The sequence below is a fragment of the Poecilia formosa genome, unplaced genomic scaffold (assembly GCF_000485575.1).
Source record: "Poecilia formosa unplaced genomic scaffold, Poecilia_formosa-5.1.2 Scaffold104, whole genome shotgun sequence".
In the NCBI taxonomy this organism is placed as follows: Eukaryota; Metazoa; Chordata; class Actinopteri; order Cyprinodontiformes; family Poeciliidae; genus Poecilia; species Poecilia formosa.
Genome location: NW_006800043.1, coordinates 1,071,697 through 1,087,303, shown reverse-complemented (window position 1 = coordinate 1,087,303; position 15,607 = coordinate 1,071,697). Strand labels below are relative to the sequence as shown.

The following is a 15,607-nucleotide window of genomic DNA, read 5'->3' as shown; positions in this document are numbered from 1 at the left end:
AACAGCTGTAAATTAAGCAGAAATTAACATGATACTAAAAAGGATTTTAAACATGACTTGACTTATTGTGTAGGTAAACTTTATATACACACTGCCATAATCTCCTTAGATCAGATTTACGGCTTTAGCTGTCTTAGTAGGCAACATCACACATATAATAGGGCCCTGTGACAAACTTTCAAAGTTGTTGTTTTATTTCCTTGTCGTTGCGAAACAGAAAAAAAAAAAATAACTACACACACACATATATTACACGTATGTTGGCCATAAGGGAAATATATAGACATATATAACTTTCTTTATCGAAATTAAAATGATCCAGTATGTTCTCCGATCAAACGCATGTATTAAGAGGCCACATAAAACCTGTTAGCTTGTCAAGATAACCTCATTAGCTTCCTTTAGAGTTAGTAAAAGCTCAACAACCGCATTTAAACAGACGTCAGTGCCAGAAACGTCGCAGCAAACACATAAAAATGATGTCAGCCACAGCTGGTCACTTTATTCATCACAAATTAACCACCGACCTGTCAGCTAATTTAGCTAGCAATGCTAATTAGCCTCTATTGTTACAAGCGTTACACACTTTGAACATATTTAAAAGGAACAATATCTTGCAAAAAGTTAAAATATCACCTCACATTTCTGGATTACAATACTATTAACAGTTTAAGTAGAAATATTTAGGCTTAAAAAACTTTTTTTCGAAAGGTTGCCGGAGCGCTTTAGCGAAGCTCAAGGGTTGGTCGCAACACTTACCTGTAAATTATTGTTGGCCATAAGGGCTAAATCACTGGCTCAATACCCCACAAAAACGCCACAACAGTGAGGAAAAAAATATTTTAAACACTCTACGTCAAATTTCAGCCGCACATGTAAACTGCCAGCTCGATAATCGAGGTTTAGAGCCGAATTGTTTTCGTTTGTCAGATCGCCTGGAGTCAGATCAGGGAAGCTACTTCCGCATTGAAAAGTCGATGTTCGCGTGCACGGAATGTGATGACGTCAAGACGTCGCTCCAACAACGCCCTTTCCTTTTTGAGAGGAAAACAAAACAATCTCATTTTATTTTACAACAGCAGATTGAAGAGAAGTGATCATTTCCGAACATTCCTCTCCAAAAATACAAGTATTTACTTTCTAGAGGTAGTTAGGTGAAATTCTAAACCAAACAAGAATCTATTCTGTTTTCTTCTAATTTTTATTAGCTGGAGTGAAACACTAAACGTGGAGCTCTGAGACAGGAGGTGTACAGGTTAATGTTCTTACCTCATGCTAGGTAAATTTAGCAATACTCATTCCTCTTATCACCAATGCAAAACATAGGTTGTACTTTTTCATTGCAGACAATAATGTCTAAATGAAATTAAATGCAATGTAATGACCTCTTTATTCTCTAGATACTCTTGTAAGTGTTCCACTCTGTCCAGATACTGTTTACATGTATCTCTAATCTTCTGGTTGCCATCTTTCCCTTGAGGTTCTCCTGAAAAGAGCAAACAAAATTCAAATAAGCGTCACAAAAAGGGAACACTTGTCATGAAATATCTTTTGTTGTATTGTTACCTACTGTAAGAAAATAAAATTCTAGTTTGTAGAATCAGACAAAAAAAGCATCAATCAATCAGTGGGATTAACGAATTAAGGATGATGTACATAGTATGCCAGTAATATAGTAATGTTTTTGTGACATCAGTTATGTCTGCATCCCACCATTTCAACGCACGTTTCAAAATGTGAAGAAAATACTTGACAGCGTGCTGGTAGGATCGAATGGCCTCCTCATAGTTTCCAGCAAGGTCTTCCTGTGAAGCTTTCTGTGCTACAGCAATAGCTTTCTGAAAGAGTAAGAGATTAATCACACTATATTTTGTTAATGTAAAAGCTGCAATTTCTTTCAGTCATGATAAATCTTTTAGCTTATCCTTTTGGAGTTATCACTGTAGATTTTGTTTCTCCTTTTCACCTTCTCCTTATTTATCTTCTGTCTCACTAACCCTCTATATATCATAGGAGTGCACTGATTGAGTTAGTTGTTAAAAATGTAGTATTATTAAAATGAGCAGGTCAGACTTTTTAAAAATTAATACAACACAATTTCCGTTAGAACACAACGGCCACAGTGATTTGTGGTGGCAGCACTATCATGTATGGATGATTTTCAACAGCCAGAACAATGAAATGATAAAAAGATTTCCCGGCCTATTCATGGAATAGTTTAGATCAAAAGATGAAATTGGCAATGATATGAATGTTTACCACTGATTTACTGCAACTACACAACATGTTCGCACACTCAAAAAACTAAAATAACCATTGTGTTTATTACCTTCAGTTTTTTTTTTAATATGTCACAACTTAATCTAACATAATCTGAGTTTTGTACAATATATATCAGAGTGGTGTTTGTGTTTGCTACGCTTGGAGTGCAGTGACATGCAATCACAGCCTTGCAATCTACTGCTACAATGAATTTTCAAATAATATTTATTATTACTTTTAAATTAACTGCAATAATGTGTAAATTAACTTTAATGTCCATATTGCCCACTATAGGTTAGAATAAGCCAGTTAAAAACCAGTCCATCATTTAATTGGGAATCTGTTACAAGACTTAAAAAAAAATGGTGTTTACATATTATGAATCCATGCTGACTGAACTTGAGCTTTGAGCAAAGAAAATTTGAGAAAACAAACTAACAAGCAAAGCTGGCTTGCAGTGGGAATGACTTTATGTATTAATGCCAAGAAATATTTCTAAATATGCCTCTGACTAAACAGCGTTGACTAGTTGAACAGTGTGGAGAAATAAGCACAAGGAAGAATGTAGGTCACAACTAGAATCGGAGCGACACAGAGATTTGCTGTGTAGAATATATAGCCACGACTAAACGTGTTGCCATTATAAATTACTGTCCGAGTACATCGAAGTAGCTGTCTCAGATCCCATATCCTAATCTATCAGCCTGATGTAAAATTAAAAACAAAACAAAAAAACAATCAAATTTTGTTCTGTCAGGAAACTGCAGTGGAGCAGGAACATGGCACGAATAAAATACAACTACAGCTACACATTAGCACAAGAAACAGTGAACAATAGTTGGATTTTATATTCTGTCAACCACGCAGACGTCAACATGAAACCAGGAAGCTCGGACCAATCGTTCAGAAAGTTATCCATCCTACCTGGAGATTTGTTGGCTCCATGTGGAGTGGACCATTTAAGTAGAACAGATTGATAAACTAATCCCAGCAACTCTTCCTTGGTGGCTGAACGGTTCCTGTTTGCTTATCGCTGCCCCATCGCTGACATAATGCGTTCGGTCTGGTTGTCCCGTAAGAAGAATGGTAGAAATGCTTGGACCCGAGAACACTCCTGTCAATGAGTCACACTGTGAAACTCATTTAGATCTGCAAGTTCTAAACGAAAGTTGCTAGGTTTCTATTAAAGTCCCAACATATTTTAAAGTTGCTTCCACGTATTCATTTTGACAAATAGCAGAAAAAGTGTCATTTGTTTTGCTTTCTTACGTGAACAAAAGCTCTTTTTACTGTGACCTAAATACATTGCGACAAAGGACGAACTGAAACCAAGTTCTAAACTTGAGACAATGTAATGACAAGCTACTCCACTAGAGGACGCCTTCATATAACTTTGGTATGATATGCGTCACACGTCTGCCTGTTTTCTCTCTCTACTAAATCACCGTTTCTACAATCTGTTTCGAACTGCAAAATGTAAAATGAATAAGTGAGACCAAAACAAATATTATCATAGAGATGTGTTTTAGATGTCACACTCTAAAAGCTGTGACCAGCAGGACTATTTTCAAATGTATTATTTATATAGTTAAATCTGTCTGGTCCACACCTTATATACATTCAAGACTATAATTCTATACTCATTCTATAGAATGACTATAGTCATTCTATAGGCATGAATGACTATAGTGGATTTTTAAAGAACAGTTGTCAGTTCGCCTCTGGCTCAGAGACTAATGTTGGACCCCACTAATATTTCCATAAATTTATCTGCCAAGTTAGAAGCTTTATGGCTTCAGCCATCAGCTAAACTCTAGATTGCTCTTTTTGACGCAGAGCAAACTTTTATCTACAAGCGGTATGGTCAACAGCAATGAGATCAGGGACATATCATAAGCATAGTGTTAGTTCACTTGATATGCTTGGGATAATTCACACTTTGGAACACCCAATATTTTCCCATTTCAACTGTCTAGCTGTTCAGTAGTGTTAAGTGAACCACTTATAGGTGGTCCTCCTTGTTTCAATCTCATCCACTTTGAGGACGTGATGTTACCCTGGCAACAACAGAATGATGCTGCCACCACCATGGTGGATAGTTGGTCCAATGTATAGGGTTTGAAAACCCATATCACTCTTTCAATTTTGGAACAAGTAGTCCTTTCTTGTTCTGCATTATCTCAGGTCATATTATTATTCAAAATTGTTTCATCTATCTATCTATCTATCTATCTATCTATCTATCTATCTATCTATCTATCTATCTATCTATCTATCTATCTATCTATCTATCTATCTATCGACATTAATTCCGATGATAAAATAAACTTCTGAGCTGAAGTGCTGCCTTATAATCTACAACCAGCAGGCAAGCATATGCACAAGTGAAGGTAAGCTTGTTATTCAGGAGCCATAAGAAAACAGAAACACGTGTCTCTGGTGAGGGAGTGAAGGCAGTGCTAATTGTGCCGACAGACCTTTGGCCCCAGCTCGCTCACGGCACACTGAGGAGTTCAGCTCGCAGAGCCTGACACCTGAGAGCTCTGCCGCAGCGACACGCTTCACTTTATTTCGGAACAAGGAAAACTCGCCTCGCTTCTTTTGCGGATATGCGCCGGAAAAGAGGGCACACCTCCAGGAGTGGGACATAAACTTCAGGCATTGTCAGACTCTAAAATTAGCGAAGGTGCAGATCCACTGAAATATCTTCTCGAGTAAGAAAAAAAAAAAAGAAAAAGAAAAAAAAAAGGAATACATTTCATGGACAGCTCCAGATGACGAGAGCTCCTCCACTCAGGCGGCGGGTTGGGCTCAGCATCTACAAGGATCTCTGATGGAGAACGCTCCGCGGCGGAGGATAGGAGCTCATCTCCGGGCTGTGCTGCTCTTGACCTTTTGGACAACGCTTCTCAGGGACGCGGACGGCCAAGAGACTTTCAATGACTTGACGGGGTTCAGTTTGAATCCGCCGTACTTCAACCTCGCAGAGGGCTCCAGAATATCTGCAACAGCAACCTGCGGCCAGGATGAAACTGGCGCACCGAGAGTTGATTTGTTCTGTAAGCTTGTCGGAGGACCAACTCTGGGTCTCCCTACTCAAAATATACAGGTAAGGGAATAAAATAACTCTATATATCTATGTGTAGTGTTTGTTTTTGTCAAATTACACAAACAAATAAACACATTAATATTACGATTATTATTATTATTATTATTATTATTATTATTATTATTGCTCAATTCAAATTGTAAAGACAAACATGGCAGCCTTTATTACACCCCAGGGAGCATTTGCAGCTTTTCCTTGCCCTGACTAACTTGTACAACTGCCAGAAATACTTTTACACTATAGTTTCCCACATTTCCTAGAGGAAGTCTCTTTCAGCAGATCTTCAGAGTTCTCACAGGAATTCCACTCTTAGGAATTCCTGATCCACATGATTAATACTCTCCACCTCATTTGTGAGGTTGATGTGTTGTTGGCTTTTCCTGGCCCTTAAGTGACAAAAAAAATGTGTTCTCAGGGTCAGTTTTGTGACTACTGCAACTCTTTGGATCCAAACAAAGCCCACCCGGTGACCAATGCAATTGATGGGACCGAGCGGTGGTGGCAGAGCCCGCCTCTCTCCAGGGGAATGGTCTACAATGAAATAAATGTTACCCTGGACCTTGGGCAGGTAAGATTATCACGTGCACAAACATTTGTTTTTTTAGCTGTGTCCTGCTGTGTGTGGATAATAACAGGGGTGAACAAGTCTGCAAGCTTGTTGGACTTTTCAGCACTGCAGAAAATAGGAGCTGTAGCGTCTGTGCAAAGCAGCTTTACTTGCATCTGTCCGTCTGAATGGATATTTGCAGTGTTTTTGTTCCTGTTTCCCAGTTCGCTCTCTGTTTTTGAACATGCATACTGACTCATAGTGTTTGTGCTACAGGTATTCCATCAGGTGTTACATGATTATGTTTTCAGTGGGAGCTTCATCACCTCAGCAAGCAGTAATCATGCTTTGCGTCTGGAATCCTGCCAGGAATCAGATTCACGCCCCTTTGGCTGGAGAATTTGCCTCCATCACAACCCGTGGCTCTGACAGGAGGTTGGCTAGCAGCCCATAAAACTGCCCCCTCACCCTCGCTTATTTGCTGTGAGGAAAGAAAGGATTGCTGTCTCTGGATTAGAAATCAGAAGCATGCAGAATCGGATTTCAGATGTGCAGGTGGACAAGGGAGCATTGACTGGTTTTGGACAAGCCGCAAAGGCTCCCCCCCCCTCTACACCTTTGGCCTCCCTGTGGACACCATGTCTGACAATGGGTGCAGGCTTTTCTGTCTTCTGTTTTTAGCCAGCGTGAGCTGTGCTTAAATCCTACGCTGCTAAATATAGTGTGCCCTGACAAAAGGATGGACACATGCAGGGCCTTTAGAGATGTCTGACTTTAATACGAAGTAATGCTCAGTTTATTTGGGAGCAGGGAAAGCAACATTACTGCATTATAGTGTGCTAAAAAAGAGTGTGACTAGATCTGTGATTGTGACTACCTCCTGCGCAACACTCACCCCCATCATTGATCATAACCAAAAAATATATATATAACTGCCACTTTTTAAAAGCAGTGAGCAAGACTCATATTGCCACCTATTCTGTTATATTGTTCAAATGTTGTGAGAAGAAAAAATAATCATTGTTTGAAACATCAGACTTGGAAGATGTCAAAGTTGATTTAAAGTAGGCAGGATGCGTCCCAGTGTCTTAATGAACAGGCTTCTGAATTCTTCAGTGTCTTACCACATTTTCATTGTGCTGCAACCACAGGTGTCAATGTATTTTATTGGGATTTTACTGCATGTGCTACATTAGGGTCATTAGCATCATCCATCCTCTACTTAACCCTGACTGGTTTCACTGAACCAGTTGAAGAGGTGTTCAGTTCATAGTTGTTAATAATCTTCCACCTGAATTTTGAGTCTATTTTCACTTTCTCCAGAGTTACCATGGTCTACTTGGCTGCTTCTAAGATTAATATTCTCCTTATTCCAGCTTGTCAGTTCAGGTGAGCGGCACTGCCTTGGTGGGTTTGCAGTTTTGCTATACTCTCTACATTTTTAGATGAAGATTTGAGCTGACTTCCATAATAAAGTAATACGAAAATAGACATTATACTTTATACTTCTCCAGATTTTATACATGTCCCCTCCAATGTGTTCTATGGGCTTCGTGATGTGGTGCGTTTATGGTTTCAACTGGACTTAATAAGATTACACTATGTACATATAATTATCTCCTTATAAGGTGATTTCTGGAGGCAGTTCATTACACTGGATTTTATTTAGCGGTAGAAGAGTAAAACATGCTGAGCACTGATGCATTTTTCAGATTTTCTTTTGTAAACCATTTGAATAACCATGTTTAACTTTTACTTCAACTTCAAAATGATGAACTATAGTTCTTTGTGACAAAACTTTGAATATTCATCTGGAGGCTTAACTACCCTTTCCACTGGCTCACAAGAACGCTGTCAAATGTCTGTCTGTTCTCTGTGGTTCTTTGATAGCTTTGTAGATTCTTTTGAAACCCACAGGATAAATGATGTGTTTAATGAAAATGTGTGGGCCAGACAGACCTGAATAGGTGCTGTGGTTTCCTTTCAAGACAAATGCAGGTGGCTGTTCAGCTGGTCTCTGTATAGCTCCAAGCAGATACGTAAGATGGTGGTAGAGGCCATGTTTATGTTAAAATGTATGCGGTTCAAAGAAAGGTGGATTTTTTTTTTTTTTTGGACAACGCTGTTTCCGGTTTCTTTTTTTCAAAATAGGTCATTTGAAGCACATGCTGCCAAAATTACAGCTGAAACAATCTTATCCAAATCTAAACTCAGTAGATTTTTTTCAAGTATGACATATTTGAGTAACCCTTGTATATCTCAGTTACGCTGGTATGGGTTGGTCTGAAATATTATTCAGGTGTGTACTTACATCTCTGATCCTAACCGTAGAACTTGTCCTGAGTTACCTCAAGGAGCTTCAAGCTCTTGCTTTAGGGGAAAAAGTTTGGACAGTTGCCTTGTGATAATTTGACAGATATTAATGTTCTTTCTTTTCTCTGATATTTGTGCCCTGCAATGCTGCCTGCAGGTCTGAAATTCCTGTCATATTGTGGAACATTTCATCTATTGCCTAGCACAAATTTTTGTTACCGAACCCCTTGAATACCAAATAAATGGCTGACTGTTGGTGATAAGAATTTGACAGCAATCTCATGATTTACATATGGATGTAATTTTTTTTTACTGTTGTACTTACATTGTAAAGTTTCCCCCAGAAACCTTGCAATGTAACTTGCTAAGCCTGGCAGAAATCCTGCATTGTCAAAATTCCAATACCTCAGGCTTTTATATGGTCATAGGAGCAGCTAAAAAGACAAAAGCAAATGTGCTAAGCAAATACTCAGTGTAAGACAAACAACTCTATCAAGTATCAGTTGAGTTTAGTGCAAAATATTTCAAGCTGCTCTGCTAAACACCACTGTAAGGAAAAATCTGCCTTCACTCAGAGAACGTATATATTGTTTGCTACTGGCTTTCCTAACTGGTTGTCAGATAAAATTTAGTTAATGATTATTTGCATGTAAATATGAAGGAGCTGATTGTGGTGTGAAATTAATCAGCACCATAAAGATGAGTTGTCCAAGCACATTGATCTTTGCTTCATCAGTAACTGAGGATAATAATTCAAGAACTTGTAGTACAAACTGCGTTGGATGAGAGTAAACCAATCTGGGAATGACAGATTGGCATGTTAAATACAACTTTGAGAACAAAGTCACTGACTAGGATAACTACCATCAACTTTAAAAGTTACAACAATGTACATCTCTGCTTCTTGTCCTTTTGTACACTGCAGCAACAAAGATAGTTATTTTTATTAAATTATCACTAAGAATTATATGTGGGCAGCCATATTGGATTATTTAGTTTGGGTTGGTGAGAAAATGTTGACTTTCACATGTTCTTACCTAAACATTTTTCCAACTTTGAACTTGGAAATTTCTACTTCTTGAGTAAAAACAGGACACATAATTATCCTATATCCATCAATCAACATGTGTGTACTGATGGCATTTGGAATATATGGTTTTCACTGTGGAGGTACTTGTTAAAAAAAAAGTTAGAGAAATCTGGTTAAGACCGTTTTTGCATTTTTGATTTACAAAGCAATATATAAAATTAAAATGTCTCTAAAAAATAATGTGAACTTTTCAGAAATCAGCTTAGAATATTTTTCTGTGCCACATCAAGTTCCTCCTGTGACAGGATCCATCTTTTAACTTCCTTCAACTTGAATGGTTCTTTATAAATGCCAATGTGAGCGTGCAAGCTGCTCCCTGTCTGTGCCTTCTTGCCCTTTGACCTATGACCCATGTCAAATCCCTTCTTCAATCTGGAAGTGACCTCTGTGGTCCTCAGTCTGCGCATTGTGGAGGAAATTGCAGCAACTCATCAAACTTTGCTGAAAAGTATTGTTGTGGAGGTCTGTTGGGCAGCTTCTGAAAAGTGAATATTTCTACTTTTCTTACATGCAATGGGAAATGACTTCGTGTTTTATCTGGCACAGACTTAAAGGGTTTAGACTTCTGTCTTCTTTCTCTGACCTAAAAAATGCATTTTTTTCCCTTTTATTTAAAAAGCCCCATTCACAAAAAAATAACTCCACTAACAGCAGGATTCATTACCTCTATATATTTCCCACATCTAAAGACGGTTAACAGATATCTGTGCACCATTTAATAAGTTCATTGCACAGGCATTAAACTGCCTGGTCCTTTTCCTGGAAAATTTAGCACTTGTTAAACTATTTACAGGGCACAGTAGGTAAGCCATTGTTCTACTAAACATTTACACCCTGTTTCAGACTGCCAGTCGCTCACTCAGTTTTTTTTTTTTTTTTTTTTTTTATTCTTGGGAATGTATTTTAGGAGCCATGACCACACGTGCTTATCTGCCTGAGTGAACCCAGAGTAGACCATGTGAGGCAAACATACCAGGGCTCACTGCTGTATGTCTCCTTTTTGATGAGTTTATACTGATTGGTTTCACTGAATGAAAGCAGAAGACTGACTAAAAATGTGGCATTGAAACTTGTTGATTCAGGTTCATTGGGTTCTACTGGTGTTTCATTTTGGAGGTAAAAGATGAACATCATTTTGAAGTTCACCATGACCGTTTATTGGCTCTAAATTTTGGCTACATTCCAAAATATACCAATTTCTTTTTATGATTCGATAATTGTTTCCTACAAAAGTCGACCATGATAAGGCTGCAGGACATTGGGTCAACTTTAGAGGATGTTAATATTGTAAAATCCCTGACTGGATTGTGTAATAAACTTTGAGGGGAATTCTGACATCCAGGTTAGTCCAACAAACTTGGCTCTTTTCACAACTCTGCAATCTCCACGCCACAAAGCTTTGAAAAACTCAATTTTCGAGACATTCCCCAGGAACCTAATCCTCTCTCTCAGGGGTGCACCTCCCACCAAATTTGGCATGAATGTTTTATTTGCAGCTGTCGCCCCCCTTTTGTGCGTAGAGTCCTCCAAGGCAGGTTTTGTGTGACAACCTTTCTGTGCTCTCTTGCTGTCACAAAGCTTTGGTTCTCCTAAAGCCTCATTGAAAATGACCTGGCCCTCTCTTTTCACAGGATAAATGGGTAGAAATAGAAAGGTGGTGTAATTTTGTGGGGATAAAGTGGCGGAACAAAAAACAATTATGAACACATACAAGCAAGGTAAAAAGATGGCACATTATTTGCATCACTTCCAAAGTTGTAAGTATTAGAAAACAGAGATAGTTTTGTTTGAACAAAGATAGCTAAAACAAGACAAAACAACAACCTATATTTGTTGAAATAAAGAATAATAATAATAAGAAGAAGAATAAAAAATGACTGGGCCTTTCAATAAGCATGAGGTCCTGATGTGTTGTGCACATACAGTATGTGCTGTTACTACAACTGCAATAACATTCTGGTTTTCCAGTGTGATATTTCTAATTTTGAAATGGCATCAGTAAATGTGTGATGACAATGAGACAAGATGCTCTGCGTTCCCTGACCCACAGCTTACCGGCATTAGCAACACTAAGCAGGAAACAGTGGGTCAGATACAATTTCAGCACAATCATTAGTGTTAGCACCACTGGAGGGCTGGTTTTTACTGAAATGCCCAGTAACAGTAGCAAATCCAAAATTATGTATATTTCCTACCTACCTACCTGAGCCAAAAGCATGAGAGCATGAGCCAAAAACAAGTGATTTACTGTCAAAAATCCAGTCAGTCTTGCCATAGACATGTGATTTGTTGCAAGGATTTGCAGGTACAGTGCAGCTGGCTCAGCCCAGAGACCAAATTGGCTGTTAGACATATTGATGCAGTGACGATTGAGGTGATGTAAGTGACTGTGTTTAGTGGGGCAGCCCGAAGGGGAGGGCGAGCCAACGCAGTAGATATTTACTGCTCCCCCCGAAACAGCCACTGTGTGTGTTTGTCATTCGCAGCCTGGACTGAAGAGCGCCTCACGTTTGTCTCCACCTAAATCTGGAGCTGCGGTGTGGAAAAGTTTGTGGAGGTTAATGTGGGACGCAGTCATTGATGCAATGGGAAATGTTAGGAGAACAGCCATTTTCCTAGACCTATTTGACAAAGGTGTAGCTTAAATAGCACACCCTTATCAAGCTGTAAAGCTTAGGTAACTTGAAAATAATGTATTTCGCATGTTAAAGAACATAAAGAGCATTTTGCTGACCAAGAATTTAACAATAAATGTTGCTATCGACACCAGCGCTATATATTAATTTGCATGGCTTTGTATACATCACACCATTTACTAACAAAGCATTTAACACAGAGGAACAATGAAGTGCAAGTTCTCGAGCAGCTGCAGGCTAAAGCTTTTAAAAGAAAAGTGCAAACAAGTAGAAACATGTGTGATCATTATGTGTCTGTAACACCTACATACATTTCTCTTGTAACTTTTAGCCAACTGTCCTGCTGTTACCACATAAATTCTGTCATGGAGACAGAGAAAATATGCCAGACACCCTCCCCGCCCTCCGTCTCCCTGCTTTGCCCCACCTGTTGTAAGCAGACAAACAGTTGTACATTGCATTGTTGCAGAGTTGGGGGTTGAGGGGTAGAGGCCATGGGGTGGAGGGTATGTTGGGGGTGCTTCCACTCCACCCCACCATAGAATGTTCTGTCTGCAAGACTAATTCACTCCAGCAGAAAGTGTTGCCACTTCTCCTTTGATATGAGCTCTGATCTCTCATCAAGCTAGCTGGAGCTTTCTCACATTCTGTCTTGTTTTCAGCTGTAGTTTTACAACGCTCTTGGAGCTGAATGACTCTTTGGTTTAATTGGATTTGTCATCAAGGGAATCACATCTTTATTTTTTTCTTTTCTTTTTTTTTTTGTTGCAGTTTTAAAAATTGCTTATCGGTAAATTGCATACGATCATTATAAGCCTTACAGGAGAGTTTTAAACAACCATAATAAACCATAATGTGCCAAAAGGATGTGTGGCTGCTTATTGTTAACATGGAAAAAGGGTGTAGTGAGCACGTTTGCAATTAAAGTCATCGACGCAGAAAATGTGCGATGCGTAAGTTAAGTCACTCATGAAGACAATCTCTGAATTGAAAACACTTTTTGCCTAGAGGTTATGAGAAAAACTGGGATTTTAGATTTAAAGAAAAAATCAACTAAAACTAAAAATCTAAAAAAAGAGAACACGTTGCAATCTATGCACTAGTTACTAAACATCGCTTGAGCATGAAGTAAACAGCCAGCACTGAGACTGTCACATTTATTGTTTGTGAGGGTGATATAAAGCATGTGATGATGTCTGCAGATATTGTTAAATCAATAACTGCTCTTTTTAAACACTTCCTTGGCATGTTTAGCCACAAAGATTAGCTTCATCTGCAGCTGTTTCTTCTTGGTGTTTGAGCCAAATGACTGAGAGAACGTCTGAATGCAGCTGCTGTCTGATTATAAATCAGTATTTTAACTTCCAGCATGTGTTTAGCAATAGCCTGACGAGATTTTTTTAGGACCAAACAACAGAAAACTGACTACATATAGACTGTTATTGTTTGAGTGGAGTGTCTTGCAGAAACACTGAATGACTTCGTAACATGAAGTAGACTATTTTACAAAGCAAAAAAAAAAAAAAACAACAATTCCGTCAGAAGTTGCTATGGCTTCATACTCATTTTATTACTGATTTTATTATTGTTTGTTAGCTATTCAAGCTTCTCAGAAAACATTTTTCTTGGTGTCTTACTTGCTAGATAAATCACCATATAAATCTTCTCTTCATTAATTCAAATTTGAACTAGAGTCATTGCGTCAAAACCCAATTTTGGATTTCCAAAATTAAACATCATCACTTTTCACAGTCGGACGACTCTCAGGTGCTTTGTGCTCATTTTGTCGCTTGTACATTTGACATATTTTCCCATTTCAGTTATGGAAATCAAAACAACTTGTAAACTACAACCATGAACAGAAAAATGAAAGGAAAAATTGTTAAAATGTCAAATAACTTTTCAAAAATGTTGAAAAATATGTCAATGTGCTGCAGTTCAGCTCTAAACTGCAAATAAAATTTATTTATTTTTAATCTACGTAGATATATTTGCTAGTTCCATTTGATGCCAACAACTTTTTTGTATTTATACAAAGTCTCTATTCAAAATCTAAAAAAAAATAAAAATAAAAAATAAAAGCCTGGGTTAAGAAAGAGCATTCTTGATTCTTTCTCAAAAAGACATGGGGACGGGTTTACTAATCTTGGGCCAAAATGCTTTTTCCTTTTCATAATATCATCAGATAATCAGAGAAATGATCTTTGTTTTCTTAGATGGCACTGCAGTGAAAGTAGGCACAAGTACTTAGTGCATCCTCATTGGAGCATTCTGGAAGCTCTCTGAGTTAGTGATTTTTTCCATACGAGGTCTGCTCTGTTTGGAGCTACAGGAGGCTTGGAGTTCATGAGATGGGGAGCACCCTGGACAGGTCACCCATCAATCACAGGATCAACACAAGGACACACAAGAGAAACAGCCATACACCCACGTACTCACTCAGAATCATCAATCAAACTAATTCACACAACTTTGATGTGTAAAGGGAAACCAGCACAAAAAACTCCCAATGACACAGAGGAACAAAATAAATACAAAAATCTTTGTAGCTTAAGATTGTTAGAACGGGTTTTGAATTTGTAAGAGCTAACCCCCCCCCCGTCAGAGCTAGTACTCCTGCCCAACTGCGTTATTGTTAGTAGGGATGGGGTTAGGGTTATCCTAACCCCATAAACTTTTTGGTGTTGTTCCATGTTCCATGCATACATTTTTACCTGAAGATGTGGAGTTTACCTGGTTTAGATTTGTTATAGGAGCCCGTGGTGAATGAACAGGCAAAACAATACACTTCATTTAAATTAGAAACATAGATATAAATATATTAAAAAAATATATTTTATTTTAGCTGAGACATACAGATGGTATGGCTATTTTATCGGTGCTTAGCATTAATTTAGTATAATCTAAACACCACAGCTTACCCAGATTTGGTTGCTGACTATGTCCATTCCCTCATGTCCATACGACTCTACCATAGTGTTTTAGAACAATGTCTTGCCTGTGTATGTTAAATGTTTTCCTGTTTCCTCCCTCTCTCCAACAACATGTATGGTAGGTTAATTGGTGACTCTTAATTGACCCTGGGAGGGAATGTGAGTGTGTTTAGTTGTTTTGTCTCATGTGCTTTTGTGTTGCCTTTATAATCAACCAGCGTCCATGAGGAGCCCCCCCACCCCCATCTTTTCCTCATTGACTGCTGGGATAGTTCCCCCATCCCAGTGACCCTGAATGGGACAAAGCAGTTACAGAAAACAGACGAATGGATGTGTTGTTTTGTGTAGATAATGTCTCATAGTGCAAGCAAAGGTTAGGTCACAGTCTTCCTGGCAGTAGATGACTTTGTTGTAGATGTTATGACTCTTTTGCTATCTATGACACTGAGAAATTTTTGTCACAAACCATATCTGCACTGAAAGCAATTTGTGTTGTTTTTACCTCTTGTGCTTTTCTGATTTGCCAAAGGTCACGTTAGAATAAACATGTTAAAATTATCCAGCATGGTAAACGTTTGTCTAGACCTATAATCCAGGACAGAGGCAAAGTTGTCCCAAACAACTAAAAACAGATAACATTTTGCTTTTGAGTTGTTGTTCTGCATAATAAAAGCCTTTGTTTGGAGAAGAACCAAGAAAGATTTCTATTTTTTTCCT

The 15,607-nt window shown here is 38.3% G+C and overlaps 2 protein-coding genes across 3 annotated transcripts in view; one reads left to right on the top strand and one right to left on the bottom strand.

Annotated features, from left to right (window-relative positions):
• Window positions 1–3,350, bottom strand: part of vps4b (vacuolar protein sorting 4 homolog B) — a 10,314-nt gene extending 6,964 nt beyond the window's left edge. Inside the window, exons 1-3 of one of the 2 annotated variants that reach the window (XM_007559389.2) lie at window positions 3,187–3,350; window positions 1,727–1,838; window positions 1,386–1,486 (exon numbers count right to left, since the gene is read on the bottom strand). In XM_007559389.2, coding sequence (XP_007559451.1) covers window positions 1,386–1,486; window positions 1,727–1,838; window positions 3,187–3,207 — 234 coding nt within the window. In that variant the 5' untranslated portion in view covers window positions 3,208–3,350. Of the gene's footprint in view, window positions 1–759; window positions 1,325–1,385; window positions 1,487–1,726; window positions 1,839–3,186 lie in introns of those variants that run through there. The other variant, XM_007559390.2, reaches the window with a different exon arrangement.
• A 1,397-nt stretch (window positions 3,351–4,747) lies between these two features.
• The window catches only part of LOC103143063 (laminin subunit alpha-3), a 71,748-nt gene continuing 60,888 nt past the window's right edge, over window positions 4,748–15,607 (top strand). The window contains exons 1-2 of the mRNA XM_016674932.1: window positions 4,748–5,371; window positions 5,787–5,939. Of these exons, the coding sequence (XP_016530418.1) occupies window positions 5,096–5,371; window positions 5,787–5,939 (429 nt within the window). The 5' untranslated portion in view covers window positions 4,748–5,095. The remainder of the gene's footprint in view (window positions 5,372–5,786; window positions 5,940–15,607) is intronic.